The 14170-nt window shown below is 38.8% G+C and overlaps 2 protein-coding genes across 4 annotated transcripts in view; one reads left to right on the top strand and one right to left on the bottom strand.

Annotated features, from left to right (window-relative positions):
* Nucleotides 1-4587, bottom strand: part of LOC111871930 (trehalase) — a 108979-nt gene extending 104392 nt beyond the window's left edge. The window contains exon 1 of the mRNA XM_023865342.2: nt 4425-4587. The gene's annotated coding sequence lies outside the window, so the exon portion shown is untranslated. The remainder of the gene's footprint in view (nt 1-4424) is intronic.
* LOC111871932 lies at nt 1746-13395 on the top strand. Of its 3 annotated transcripts, XM_023865348.2 has the most exons (4): nt 7359-7415; nt 8829-8941; nt 9821-10118; nt 11569-13395. In XM_023865348.2, exons 2-4 carry the CDS (start codon nt 8885-8887, stop codon nt 12174-12176), a joined length of 963 nt encoding a protein of 320 aa, XP_023721116.1. In that variant the 5' UTR covers nt 7359-7415; nt 8829-8884; the 3' UTR covers nt 12177-13395. The 3 variants fall into 3 exon arrangements, with proteins under 3 accessions (XP_023721118.1, XP_023721120.1, XP_023721116.1); XM_023865350.2 differs by lacking the exons at nt 7359-7415; nt 8829-8941 and adding an exon at nt 1746-1920; XM_023865352.2 differs by lacking the exons at nt 7359-7415; nt 8829-8941 and adding an exon at nt 4614-4696.
* Nucleotides 13396-14170: the final 775 nt, after the last annotated feature.

Raw genomic sequence — 14170 nt, forward strand, 5'->3', positions numbered from 1 at the left:
CATTACAATACACTTCCATAAACACAGTAAGCAATAATTACATAAAACTATTCTAGACCCTGGCAATTCCACTTCACTTCACGTGTGCCCCTATGAACAACAAAAACAGGGCAAGCTGTCTCAATCAACAGCGCTCCTCGGCTCTATCCCAGATTCATGTGGTTTGAATGCCGTCATGAGGATTTCACTGGGTTTCTCCGATCTCTCCTGGCGATGTGATTCAGAATGTTACAGTTGTGTAAGAGGATTTTGGATTTACACGCATGAAACGTCTGCCAACTAGCTACAGGCCGGATGTCCAAGAGGTCGGAGTTCCAGTAGGGTCAAGAATTTTTTCTTCTCCTTGTCCAGACTGGCTCTGGGAGTCCACCCAGCCTCCTATCCAATGGGTACTGAGGGCTCTTTCCCTGGGGGTAAAGCGGCTGGGGCGTGCAGCTGACTACTCACCTCCATCTAGTGCTGAGGTCAAGAAAATGTGGATCTATACAACCATTCTCCCATATGCTTTCAGGGTGTAGTACTTAATTAGTTAAGCACAGGGACAACTTTACTTCTTACCTACCTGCATTTACCTGAAGGGACTAGGAAAAACCGCAAAAACTCTGTCATGATAGCTGTGTTCTGACATTTGAACTAGATACTTCTTGATATCATGTCAGAAACTTTACGGGTTGGGCAAGCCTGCTTGGAAGGAGGAAGAATTGTGGGAGAGCGGAAGGAAGGAACAAAGAAGGGAAGAAATAACAAAAGAAAGAAAAGTAGAAATCAAGCATATGGGCTGTGAAGGAATGTTACATTCAAAGAAAACTACACATTTCTTAGTGCACTAGTTTCACAATCAACCGGTCAAGAAAAGAAAGTCAACATATAAACTGGCTGCCAGAACACACATAACCAAGATACAATCCACAAAATGCACATTTCTGCAATAGAGAGAACACAAGAAAGAAGAACACTACACAAAATACATACATCATTTTACATAACATTAAACTGTTCTAAATTTTTGTATATATTAAATGATTTTAACAGGAACAAATTTTGTTTAAATAATAAACTTTATGAATGTATAGCCCTGATGGGCTACGTAATACAATACAGTACAATTTACATAAATCATGGAGTACACAGTGATTCAGCCAATAATCTCAGGAGGTTCATTTGACTGTATTTGTGCATGCATGCACACGTGTGTGTGCATGTGTGACAATGAGACTGAGGGTGAGTGAGATAGCGAGAGGGTGAGGGGGTGAGCATACGTGTGAGTTTCAAAAACAGAAGAAATACAAAATATACATCTGACTTGTATCCTTTGTCTTCTAATCAGGTCAGTTTCAACAATCTTGCTGTATCAGCTTTTCATCAGAATGCCAACGTACACTTTCCAGAACATCTTACACTACATGCCTGCATGCATGTTCACACTTAATCAAACATCCATCATGTAATTAGCACTCGTGAAATATGAGGCTCACACAAGGGTGACTATGAAGACTGCTGCTTCTGATGTGTGAGCAAGTGGTCCGGTAGTTATATACTAACATTCTGGAGTAGTCTGCTGCTTCTACCATGAAGCTACAAGGCAGTACCTTCATCCTGACATATTGGTAAGTATGTAAGAAACTACACACTGCAGCAGACAATTTTCATTATTACATGAAGGAAATCTGCTGCAATATGAAACTGCAAGCTCTTAGCCTGATATCCACTTGTGCAAATTATGTGCCACAATAATGATGGCACTAAAGAGCCGGGTTTACTAAAAGCAGATGCCAAGGGGTGGAAAATAGGTTAATATACTCAATTAACGAATAAAATGCTGTCAAATAAGAGATGATAATCTTGGAGCTATTCTGATTCAATTTTATTGCAACTTAACCACAATTTTAAAGTTGAATATGGTATGATACAAAAGATATGGTGAGTTTCAGGCAATTAAAACATAGCATTTTCATAACATTCATAAATAATATAGAAAAAAACATTTAGAGCATTTACCAAAAGCAACAAAAATGCTAGTAAGGAGGTTGGTCTAGAAGTAAACACAGAGAAAATTAAGTATATGTTGCTGTCTCGTCACCAAAATGCAAGGCAAAATCATGATGTAAAGTTAGGTAACAGATGTTCTGAAAATGGGGTACAGTTCAGGTATTTGGGAACAAGTATAACAAATCAAAACCGGATTCAGGAGGAAATTAAGAGGAAATTGAACTCAGGTAATTCTTGCTAACACTCAGTCCAGAACCTTTTGTCGTCTTCGAAAAATTAGAATATACAAAACTATAATTTTGCCTGTGGTTCTGTATGGGTGTAAAACTTCATCTCTGACATTAAGGAAGGACCATAGACTGAGGGTGTTTGAGAACAGGGTGTTGAGGAGAATATTGGAACAGAAGAGAGATGAAGTTACAGGAGGTTGGAGAAAACTGCATAATGCAAACTTGTGCTCTTCACCAAGTCTAATTAGAATGATCAAGTGAAGGAGAATGATTTGGGAAGGGCATGTAGCATGAATGGGGGACAAGAGGAATGTATATAGGATATTGATGTGAAAGCCAGAAAGAAAGAGGCCAATGGGAAGACCAAGACAGGTGGGTGGACAATATTAAAATTGATCTTAGAGTGACAGGATGGGATGGCAAGGATTGGATTGATCTGGGTCATGATAGGGACCAGTGGAGGGCTCTTGTGAACATGGTAATGAACCTTTGGGTTCCATAAAATGTTGGGAAATTCTTGAGTAGCTGCACAATTGGCAGCTTCTCAAGAAGGGCTCAGCTCCATGAGTGAATGAACAAAAACATACAGAGGAGAAATATTATTTACAAAGTCAAACACTAAGAACTAACAAGAAACATCTAGAAGGGTTTTTAAAACATGCAAACGGAAGTCTGGCTAATTCCAACTAATGTGTTATCAAAACACGTTTCATTTAACTAACACATATGTTTATAGTGTAACCAAATGATTACATTAAGATGTGATTACTTCTAGAATACAAATAAACAAAGTTCATGTTTTGCACATCACCACAGTCTGAGGCTACTGCAAAATGCAACAAAAACATGTTTACAAAATCAACAAACAACAGGGTAAAACAGTAAGCTTGTGAGAAGGATGGCCAGTGATAAAATGAAGGAAGGACAAGGGTATACATTAATTGTTTTCTGTTTCATTTCTTTTAATTTAATTTTAGTTCATTCTCTCACCTCACTCTCCAATTTTCACTATTTATTTAAGTTTCTGTAATATTTTATTACTATTTTATTAATTACTTTTTGTTCATTTAATTTCATATATTTCCTCTTTACTTTCTTCTGCATCTTTACAATTTACTTTCATCTTTCTTCCTACCTACAAATACAATCCTTTTCAGTGTGACATATTTCCATTAAGTTTATACTGCTCCCACTGCCCCTGGCGGGAGCAGTCTGAATTTTTTGTTTCCTTTATTATGGATTTTGTTTACTCTTCCATGTCTTTTTCCCTGCCTTCTACCATTTTCTTTAATTATCTTCCCTTCCCTACATAACTGACTGTTGTTAGCTACACAGTTTTGTATTTTTATCAACAAGATGAGAAAACTTGCAGTTGTCCAAAGCATTCAGACCATTTCTGGGTCCACTGTGCACCCCAAATCTGACTAGGGACCTTCAAAGGGTCAGAGCCAAAAACATTCTAATTGAGGCCTTCATAAGACCCTTTTCTCCGTTATATGCCCAGTTGGGCACTAATGACATATGCAGTAGAATTCCTTTTCCTATTCGTGCTTCCTGCACACGTCACAGTCTGAAAGGCCGACAGTATGTAGGTGCTGTCTCAATGTACAGTGGCCAGACAGCCTACAATGTTTCCTGTCCGCAGCCAGTGGGGTCTTTAAACCATTTATGTGAAGCCCCTTCAATGAAGAGTTTTGACTGCCTCATAACCAGTGTGCAGTGGTTCTCCCTCAGTCACTCTTTAATTTTGAGCCTACCAACACATAGTAAAAGGTACACAGTAAAGTTGTCCTTGGACATGGTTAATTAAGCACCACATCATGACCTTGTAACCTGTCTACAGAAATGAGCCAAGTCCTAAACCTACACACTTCAACCTTGAACAGGGATGTGGCATGCTCCTCGAAAATGTCAGTATCTACCTACAACACTAGATGGTGTCACAACCCAAAAGACCACAATGTTAATGCATTTTCTCCAGTTTCTAAGACGCACTCAGCCTTTGACTGATCATACCATACATGCAAAATATCCATACATCATCAGTTTTCATTTGAAATCAAAGAAGAGCGTGCCCCAGTGTAGTCTGACAATAAGCCCCAAGTGGTTAAATTCACACAGTGATACAAGTTGCCACACTCGTTCATGGAACCATTACCATATTTCTGTTATATGAAGTATAACAAGAGCATGCAAATCACTCACCATTACTGATGTGCCACATTTCTAGGTATGCTAGTTTTGCAGGTCTCTTCAAGGCATCTCCTGGATGTACATTCACAGATGTCTTCAGTACTGCCACTGCACGAGCTTCAGTCTGCATTAGGCTGTGATATATGCTACAGCAGCAGCAGCAACACCACCCCCTGGTCACAACATTCAAAACCAGTTAACCATTAAGGCGCATCCACGTTACTCGTGCTCGTCGGGAGACTCATCTGGCTTTTACTTGTTCTCGTAGTCTCCATAGTCTAGAGGTAACGTTCCCACCTCATGATTCGTAGTATGCAGGTTCAAAAACTCGGCGGAGGTCGTGGAATTTTTAAGGGCGGAAAAATTCAGGGAACAAGTCCTCCGGGAGGGACTTTAAGTCGTGGGTCCCGTGTCGTAGATTTACGGCACGTAAAAGAGCCTCATGTCTCTAGGAGACCTCTGAGCAAAATTAGGCAACATTTTCCGCCCAAGTAGTTTCCAATTCCTCCGGTAGATGGGGGAAGTATTAGGTACCACTGCCAGAGGAGGGGGGACCTCTCTGACAGAAAGGGACTAACTATTACATACCAGTGCCAGAGGAGAATGGAACCTTGCTGGCAGAAAAGGGCTGATAGTAAGCACCAGTACCGGTAGGGTATGGAGACAGTAGAAATTAAAGGGGAACGCACAATGGACCACTAACCAGTCTAAGTGCATGGGGAAGCACACCCCCTCAATACAGAATACGAATACTTGCTCTCGTAAATCTTCGTCCACACTACTTCAGTTGCTTACCAGGCTTCAGCGCATGAGGATCTTACTCGTAGTGTGTAGAGGCTGTAGTTGTATTTTAATTTACTGGCTGTAGTTTTTAAATTTGCTTGTCCCATGACTTGTCATATCGTCCACATTGCTCGCGAGCATAGTGAGTCACACGAGCACGAGTAATTTGGACATGCTTTTATGTGGCTTACAATAGAGGACTGCACAATAACATTAATATATACAGCGAAGAGTACCATCTTCTAGGATGTGATCCAATGTAATGGGGAGAAGTCGAAAAACCCAGTAATTCTAGAAGTTTACCGTCATTTCAGAGGGATGTATTGCTTCCGTCAGCTGGGTCAAAGAGTAAGCTGCTTGTTGCTTACTTCAATGTCTTACTCTTTGGCCCTGATGATGTTGGCAGTATGTTCCTTCTAAAATTTCAGTAGACTAAACTTCACCAACAAGCGGCGGTCGCTCACTCGGTCAGTATAGTTCGCTTGTGGACTAAAATTACAAGTCTGTTGTTCTACCAGAATACACAGCATCAAATCCTGGACACCAGTATTCTTCAGAGTCACTGCCATGAGTTTCACATCTCACTTAATGCAGGCAATTTCTTAAAATGAAACTTGGCCCAGGTTCGTTACACATCTCTACTAAGAGGGCTACCAATCTCCACAACACGAGGTTCTTTCATGTGCCTCAAACTGAACTCCCCTTCTTTAGTTGAGGCGGGTTATTTTAATTTTTCCCCAACAGACCATCTTTCATACTTTTACCTCATGATGGAAGAAAAGCCAGCTTCTGAAATGTAATGTTTAAACAAAGTTGACATGATGGAAACTGCATGACATATATGTCAGCTTTTAGATTTAAAGTTTACAGACAACTTTGCCATTTATTTACCTTAATGATTTCAGATTCAGCAATTGTTATTAACCTTTAATTGATGTTTTTTAATCTGAAGCAACTTTCTCTGTTTCTATACTCTGGAAGCCTCCAGGACTCCTTGTTCTGGGGGACAATAAATTAAGAAAATCCACATTTCAGTCCTTGTCCACAATGGCTCACAAAACTTCTGGCCTTCAATGGTTAAAACCAATATAAAGACATCTACTTTCAGAAGTACATTTTGGAAACAATAAAGGTAAAGTTGTCTGTGTGGTTAATTCATTAAGCACCATGCCATTAAGACATATGGGGAAGTGGAGGTATAGCTCCACCATTCTTGATCTCGGCACTAGATGAAGGTGAGCAGTCACCTTCACACACCAGCCTCTTTATCCCTGGAGGAAATACTATTACAGTTCTTTGTTTTGAACTCATAAAAGGTAAAGTTGTCCCTGTGCTTAATTAATTAAGCCCTGCGCCATGAAGGCATATGGGGGAGTAGATGTACAGATCCACATTTTCTTGACGTCATCAATAGCTCAATGTGAGTGGTCAGCTTCATGCCCCGGCTGCTTTACTACCTACAACTTCTATACAATAACTGTAACTGGAAGTTCACATGTCTACGATGTAAAATGGGTCCAGGACCCTGAAAATACATTCACTGAAACGGACTTAATATGGAAACTTGTTCGGTGTTCACTGAACAGCTGGTGAATGATTCCATTTTCAAATAATAAAAAATTTACAATATTCTCAACATTTGCGTTTGGGTTTCACAGTATTTACATGAGGACAGAAAATTCCGGTTCTACAGTGCAACATAAAATAACAGGTTAATGAAGTGGATTACAGAACGTGTTTTGAATGAAAAAAAGAAATGTTCATTTTGTTTTCTGCTACTAATGAAGCAATCAGTAACAAACATGCCTGGTAAATACTCTGATAACAAATACAGTACTAAATATTTTGAATCAGAAGTATGTTTTCCCTGCGGTAAGGTCAATATTGTGCAGCTAATTTTTCATACTAACCTGTTACTGATCGTACTGGTGTTGGCCACAGGCCAACTTGGGATACGTACATACGGAACAGCTGATCATACCACTATTCCCAACCATTTAACGCTGTCGACAGATTCTTCAGTAACCACGACTTACGTCCATCATATTCTTTTGTTATGAAATTATATTTCAAGCCGTAAATCATTTTCCAATTCTAACACCGGCATTCCTTGAAATTAATCCAATTTCCTGCGTACACACGTCATCTGTTGGCGTGTTATGAAAACAAAGCAGATCTCACGTGTGGTTCCGGCCGGTTCCAGCTCCGTTCATATATCACGTAAAAATACTTCTTAATTCATTGCCTATACATGCATCACTTCCTCTCCTGGGGGAATGCGTAAAGGCGGTTAGGATAATTTCTTAGATCGAGGTGCTGTGTTACTATGAAGTTTCAATCGTTTTAGAATGCCAATTCTGATTCATGCCGTGTGTTGTCTGTGTAGAACAGTACTTATTACATTCTTTTTTTATTCAGAAATCTTAAGGTTTAGAAACAATTCCACATTCAGTCAAGAAGTTGACGCTTAATACATAACCTCTATTTGGTGCGCATGCTGAACATAATGATATGGACGTCATTTTCGAATCGGGTATGAAACGAAAATTATAAGAAAGAATTCTCCGTACAATAACAGTAAGTTCATATCATGAGGCTCTTAATAAGTGAGTTGGTTAAATACATAACAGACAACCTAATATTTGCAAAAGTTCTAGAACAAAGTGCTGCATCTAATACACAGTCTTATTACATCAATATCGAGTAAATTGTGCATTTCACATTCCACTAATTTAAATACACGTAATGGTGTAACGAACGTCATAATACAATTCATATTGCAGCGGTTGTTCATGTGTAGGACTGCTTCATATTCATGTGGTCTGTAATGTTATCCTAGCTGGCTCTCATGGAGTATCCCAAACATATGGCTAAGTGTAAATGTCTGATCGACACGCTTCTTATGTAAATGTATCTTTACAGAGAGTCAAAGCGTAATATGCTTTCTCATGTTCATCCCAGTCCAAATACTGCCTCCATATATCTTTAACCAAATGCATACAGAAATAGTTTCTCAGTTGTGTTGTACATGGATTCATGGATGATGATGTATCAACCAGACATTAAAAGTACAGAGATCAGTAAGTGAAGGGAAAGATGTATTGTATATTGGCCTGCTTTTCAGATTTACAAAGTGTAATGAAGCCAGAAAATTAGAGAAACCATTATATGAGACTGCCCACCCCTTGACCCTTTTAATGCTAACTGAAGCTCAAAGGAGTTACATAAAACTGCATGAAATTGAAAGTGAAGGAATAGTAACTTAACAGATGAAAGAGTTGAGCTTTGAACATGACATAACACCATGTAGCAGAGTCCTTGGTATGCCAACAGTTTGTTGGCTAGTAAAGAAATTCTCTGCCTTTTACGGAATCTCAAATTTAATTATGTTGTTCAAAAGGATCCCCCACGTGTCACTGCTCTGAGCCAAATTAATCTAGTCCACACCCTCCTGGCTTACTTGTATACTCCAGTTAGTACCTTCCCTTAAAATATTCCACTTTTGCATCCCCCTCGTGCATGCTGTGTTCCCTGCACATCTTTTCCTACTTGATTTCATCGTCCTAACATTTAAAATGAGATTAGCTAAAAGTTACTTTCTAAATCCTTACCACTTACACACACGGGTCTCAGATTATTTCAGGTTATCGAGACAGGAATTTCTGACATAGCTATATGCCAGTATTTCCATGTCTGTGATGGAATCTTCAACTATGGACCAGCAGCAAATAGACTTGGCTGAAGTGGTAAGCTGAATACACATACACATAGGTGCTGTGGAGTTCATATGCCATACCAGTACCTTTCTAAACTCAAAATATTGTGTTTCCATGAGCAATGTGAAGCTAAACAAATTAATCTGGAATATTATGAATGAAAAGTGATGAATAAACAAATACATTTTCTAGGATCAAAGTATGAAGGGTTTGTTTCACATTGTAACACAGTTGGAAATTATGAGATTCTAGGATACTTTTCTAAAAGCAGACTTCTCGAGTCCCTACTTATGTATCTCGCTCATTCCCGGGCACCTAAAAAGATCTTGGAATATAGCAGAATAATATTTTGACTCTGTGACAGATGCAAACATTCATTTCATATACCTCCCATTACTTTTAGGGAGCTGGGATAGCTCAGTCGGTATAGTGACTGGCTATGGGCTGGATGACCGAAGGGTTGGAGTTCTAGTCCTGGTAGGGTCAAGAATTTTCTCTTCTGAACATTGGCCACACTGATTCTGGGGCCCACCCAGCCTCTTAACCAGTGGGTACTGGGGGTTCTTTCCTCGGGGTTAAAGTGGCTGAGCATGAAGCTCGGCACTTATCCCTATCTGGTGCCAAAGTTTAATACTGCATGTAGCTGCACCTCTGTTCCCCTATACATCTTCATGGCCTGGTGCTTAGGACACCTTTACCTTTATAAATATGTAAGTCATGTATGGCAAAGTATGTTCATTTTTTCACATTGATGCCATATTTAGATGCCATCTATAACAATCACAGAAATGTTGGTAGGGATGCCCTTGTTTAAATTTAAATTAATTGAAAACTACATGATGTCCTTGAAGTCTTTCATGTTTCTGATTTTCCATCTGTATCCAACTTCAAAGTAAATTTGATTTGCAGCCAGATCTACGAAAACTGGTGAGTTGCTTGGAGCAGCACAATGGTATGCAACTTACTGACGCTGTTCCTTGTTTAGTGGAAGTTTTGAATATGAACAGTGCAGTCCTGAAGTCTGTAAACATTAACTCACTTATTCAGATTGGATATTATGTTCTGGAAGGGGCCAGTGTTCACCACAAAGAGACTAATGAATATATTTCAAGATTGGTCGCCACATTATTGAATTCAGCAGTTGACGAAAACAACGAACTGAAAGTAATGCAAGAAAAATTTCTCCTTTCAGTCTGGTGCAGAACAGGTGAGGATATTTTATATTGCACAAATCAGTCTGTATCATTTATACTAAAAAAATGTACCTCATTGTGTGGGACCCACCCAGCCTCTTATCCAGTGGGTACCAGGGGCTCTTTCCCCCGGAGTAAAGTAGCTGAGGTGTGAGGCTGACCACTCACCTCCATCTAGTGCCAAGGTAAAAAGAAGGTGGAGCTATACCTCTACTCTCTCATATGTTTTTACCTTATCTTATCCTGTAGGGTACAAACATGAGAAATCAAAATGCATTCACCAACTGAAAAATGATTTGGATCATGGCAATGTCTCTATATTGTTAATGTTTTGTTTTACTTGGAAAATAAGTTATATGCCATAATTCAGGCATGACATTCCACAACTCATTACTGAGTGGGTGAACTGGGATATCTCAGTCTGTGTAGCAATGGGCTGGGCATGAAACCGTCCACCCACTTTAATGTAGTGCCGAGTGGTGGAACTATACCTCCACTCCCCACACATCTTCATAGCATGGTGCTTAATTCATTAAGCGTAGGGACAACTGTACCTGTAAAGCTATCTCTGCAACAGAGCATGAAGGCCCATAGGGTTGTGAGACGTTGAGGGTCCCACATTATCTAGACAATCGGCTCAAAGATGGCGGTAAGGTTATCAGCCCTATGCGTCGGCAGCGCTTTACTCCCCAGGAAAATTATTTAATTAATTCCTGGTACTCATTTCTGTTAAGAGGCTGAGTCGACCCCAGGGCCATAGTGCAGCTGGAAGGATTAGGTCAATTCAAAAAAATTCAATGACCTCATCGGGACTTGAATCCGCAACCTTCCGGCTTGTAGCATAGTGCCTCAACCAACTACACTACCGCGTGCCCCCACCTTTTACCTTACCAGATTGATTTTGTACTGTACCGTAGTGTAATGTTGGTAGTAATCAGGTGTCTTTATTCAGATCTTCTGCACTTAGGGAAAGTACTTTGTCACTGAAAGAAAAAAGGTGCATGTCCTCTGGGTGACCACACACAGGAGAACATGACAGAGTGCCACTCTAGGGTCAAGGAAAGAATGAACATGAGTAATGTGAATTAAAATCAGCTGCCTGTTGAAGTGCCTTTAAACCCATTCCTATTGTTCCCCACCCAACCTACACTGCACACATCCTCTCCTTCACCAATAGCAAACCAAGGATACACAGAGACAGCTGGAGTGATAGCCAGAAAAGAAACTAACAACTGGTGAGTGTGGCAGAAGGCTAGTACAGGGGACATTGCTGCTGGGAAGACAAGTGGTACAGAATCTGTGTTCATTCTTTCCCTGATCTGACTTCAATATTATATTAATTTTCTATCAAAGGATCTTTGTCACTAAACATTCTAATACAGGAATTCATATGTTGAATTTCACAATATAGTTCAGCACTCTAATCTTCAGAACTATGAATAAAAAGAAATTTTATCTTTACAGATACAATTTCATTGCCACTTCATCTACAGGAAAGATTAACCAACGAATGGAAACTCTATCTCCAGCGACTACTACTAGATCTGATAGTCAGGTGCCATTCTGTTTGTGATACCCAGTATCAGCAAAATTTTGCCAAGATCTTTGCTTCTCCAGACATGATCTACTTTCTCAACATTTGTCGTAGATCACCATTAATATTTCAAGCTACAGTGATGACATTTACTACCTTCCTGATACATAAAAAAGGCTGTGCTATCATAGGATCCCTTATGAAAGAATTTATAAAACTAGTGGAATACTATTCAAAGGAGAAACTAAGTTCCTTGTTCCCACCAAGGTACAAAGTACTGGTTTCCTGCTTGCAGGTAAATCCAGATTTAAACACCAGTGGCAGTGAATGTGACATAAAAGTTGGTGAAACGCACAGTAATCATGATTCTGACGCTCTGGATTTGTCCAAGGTGATGGAGCTTTTGGTTAAAACTTTCAGGGAAAACAAATATAGCGGTATGGCCTTACTGGGCTGCTTTCCAGTTTGGGTGCCTTATTTGGTTAAATACTATTTTCAGAAATATAACAAGAACTTCTTCACTGATTTTTACTTCTGAAAACATTTTTTTAAGATTTCTAGTAGAAACTTCAAAGTTGTGCCATACCTCAGACAATTACAAATGCCTGTCCTCCATGATCTTATGACGTGTAGTCTGGTAGATCATCAACATTTCAGAGGGCAGAAGACAATCTCCATAGTTGCCACTGTGAGGCACTCAGATCTTACATTTATATTCTGATTTCTCACCATGGAGGCTTAGGTTTCATTCGAGGGCAGTATGTGTGAGCTCCATGGTGGATACAGCAGCACTGGACTGGGTTGTATCTGCATCTGCGCACTGTTGGTAAACCCGAATAATAAGTATCAGTTTTAGACTTATTTCTCCATGACAGAGGTTTGGTAGCAGGAACAGATTACTATACCCACACATAATAAAGGGATCAATGAAAGTTGAGCTCATATCTGATGTGTTTAAGAGGATAGAGTACAAGAATTATGATCTATGATGGCAGCAACAGTGTTAGCTCCCACAGATCTGAAAATTAAGAAGGACATGAAGGAAGAACTGCTAAATAACAATACTGTAAGAAGAACAGAGCAAGATTGAAGTCAGCTGCTAGTAATGACAAGAAAGACAGTGGTGTTTACCCTGGTGAATTAATTTTGCTCTTAACAGGGTGCGGTTATTGCAGAAACAACGCAAAGAATATGGGACCTAGTCTTAAGGTTGTCCAATGTCATATCACAGTGTACTCATATATATTAGCTCCTAAAATTTGTTTATACAGTAAGCCCCCAACTTCCATGGGTAATTCAGTTGGAAGGATTCTGTGAAATTTCAAAACTATGAAGTTCAGTAGTGCTCAAATATGGTATATGTTTTAACATATATATGTTCATTTAAAAGTAAAAAAGTATGTACAATAAAAGTATGATAATATATTAAAATGTCTAAACCTGTACATCTGGTAGTACTGACCATAGAAGTCAAAATATCTAAAAATATAAAAGTAGTTATGTCTGTATATCAGTGGATTCGTGTAAGTTTCGGACGCACTACTTTTATACTATAAACTCTTTCTGTTATGATTTTCACATCTAAAAAATCTAATGAAAAATATTCTCCAAGAGAACTGTAACTGATAACAGTGATGCTTTACTTTATGTTTTGTAATATTCAGTCAATTGTGTCACATAATAAGAATGATATTGCAGAAATTATTTTATGTAAGGATAAACGAATAAAGTCAAAAGCTCATGATTCATGCAATATAGATAATTGTACACTTCAGTTACAACACAATTACTGGCATGTCCTAGACATAACTTCCATCACAATGCAGTACAATAACAAGCATGTTACTCCATCCTGAAGATATCCTAACTTTTGAAGTTGATGCAGATTCTCTCTGAAATGTCAAGCATAAGCAGACAATTCACAATATGTGCACAGTTAAGGATACTGACAGAACACAACAAATTAAGGATTTGTTAGAAAGTGGTAATGCGGGTTGATAGGAATTTGAGATTCATAGGAACCTATAACTGAATAGTATTTCATTTATTCATCTTCCATGAACCCTGTTGAGATAATGATAATAAAGTGGAAAATATATTCATTCAGCATTATAGGATTAGAAAGTAATATATTTCTTTTATTTTTTAAATATATGGCCATCAAGTTCAATATGTAATTTTTAGACACTACTGCTACAGAAATTTTAATTATAATGCTCACTAATAGGATTAACATGCATTTTATAAATGTGAAGCAGTCCATAATTTCAAAACTTTGTCTCTGAAATTTGTACTGGGACATGCAATTAAATTTGTTCTGCTCCAGGCCTTGCTACTGTAAGCTTCCCTTGGTTACGTCACTCAACAGTATTTGAACTATGGCATACTCACATTATTCTGTAAATTTACCCCCCCCCCCAAAAAAAACTATTTTATTAATTATTTATTTTGCATTGTTACTTACCACCTGTTAAATGTATTTTCTTCTTAATCCATCCCATACTGGCTATTTACAGGAACTTTCTGTTCTGT

The sequence above is a fragment of the Cryptotermes secundus genome, unplaced genomic scaffold (assembly GCF_002891405.2).
Source record: "Cryptotermes secundus unplaced genomic scaffold, Csec_1.0 scaffold2225, whole genome shotgun sequence".
NCBI lineage: Eukaryota > Metazoa > Arthropoda > Insecta > Blattodea > Kalotermitidae > Cryptotermes > Cryptotermes secundus.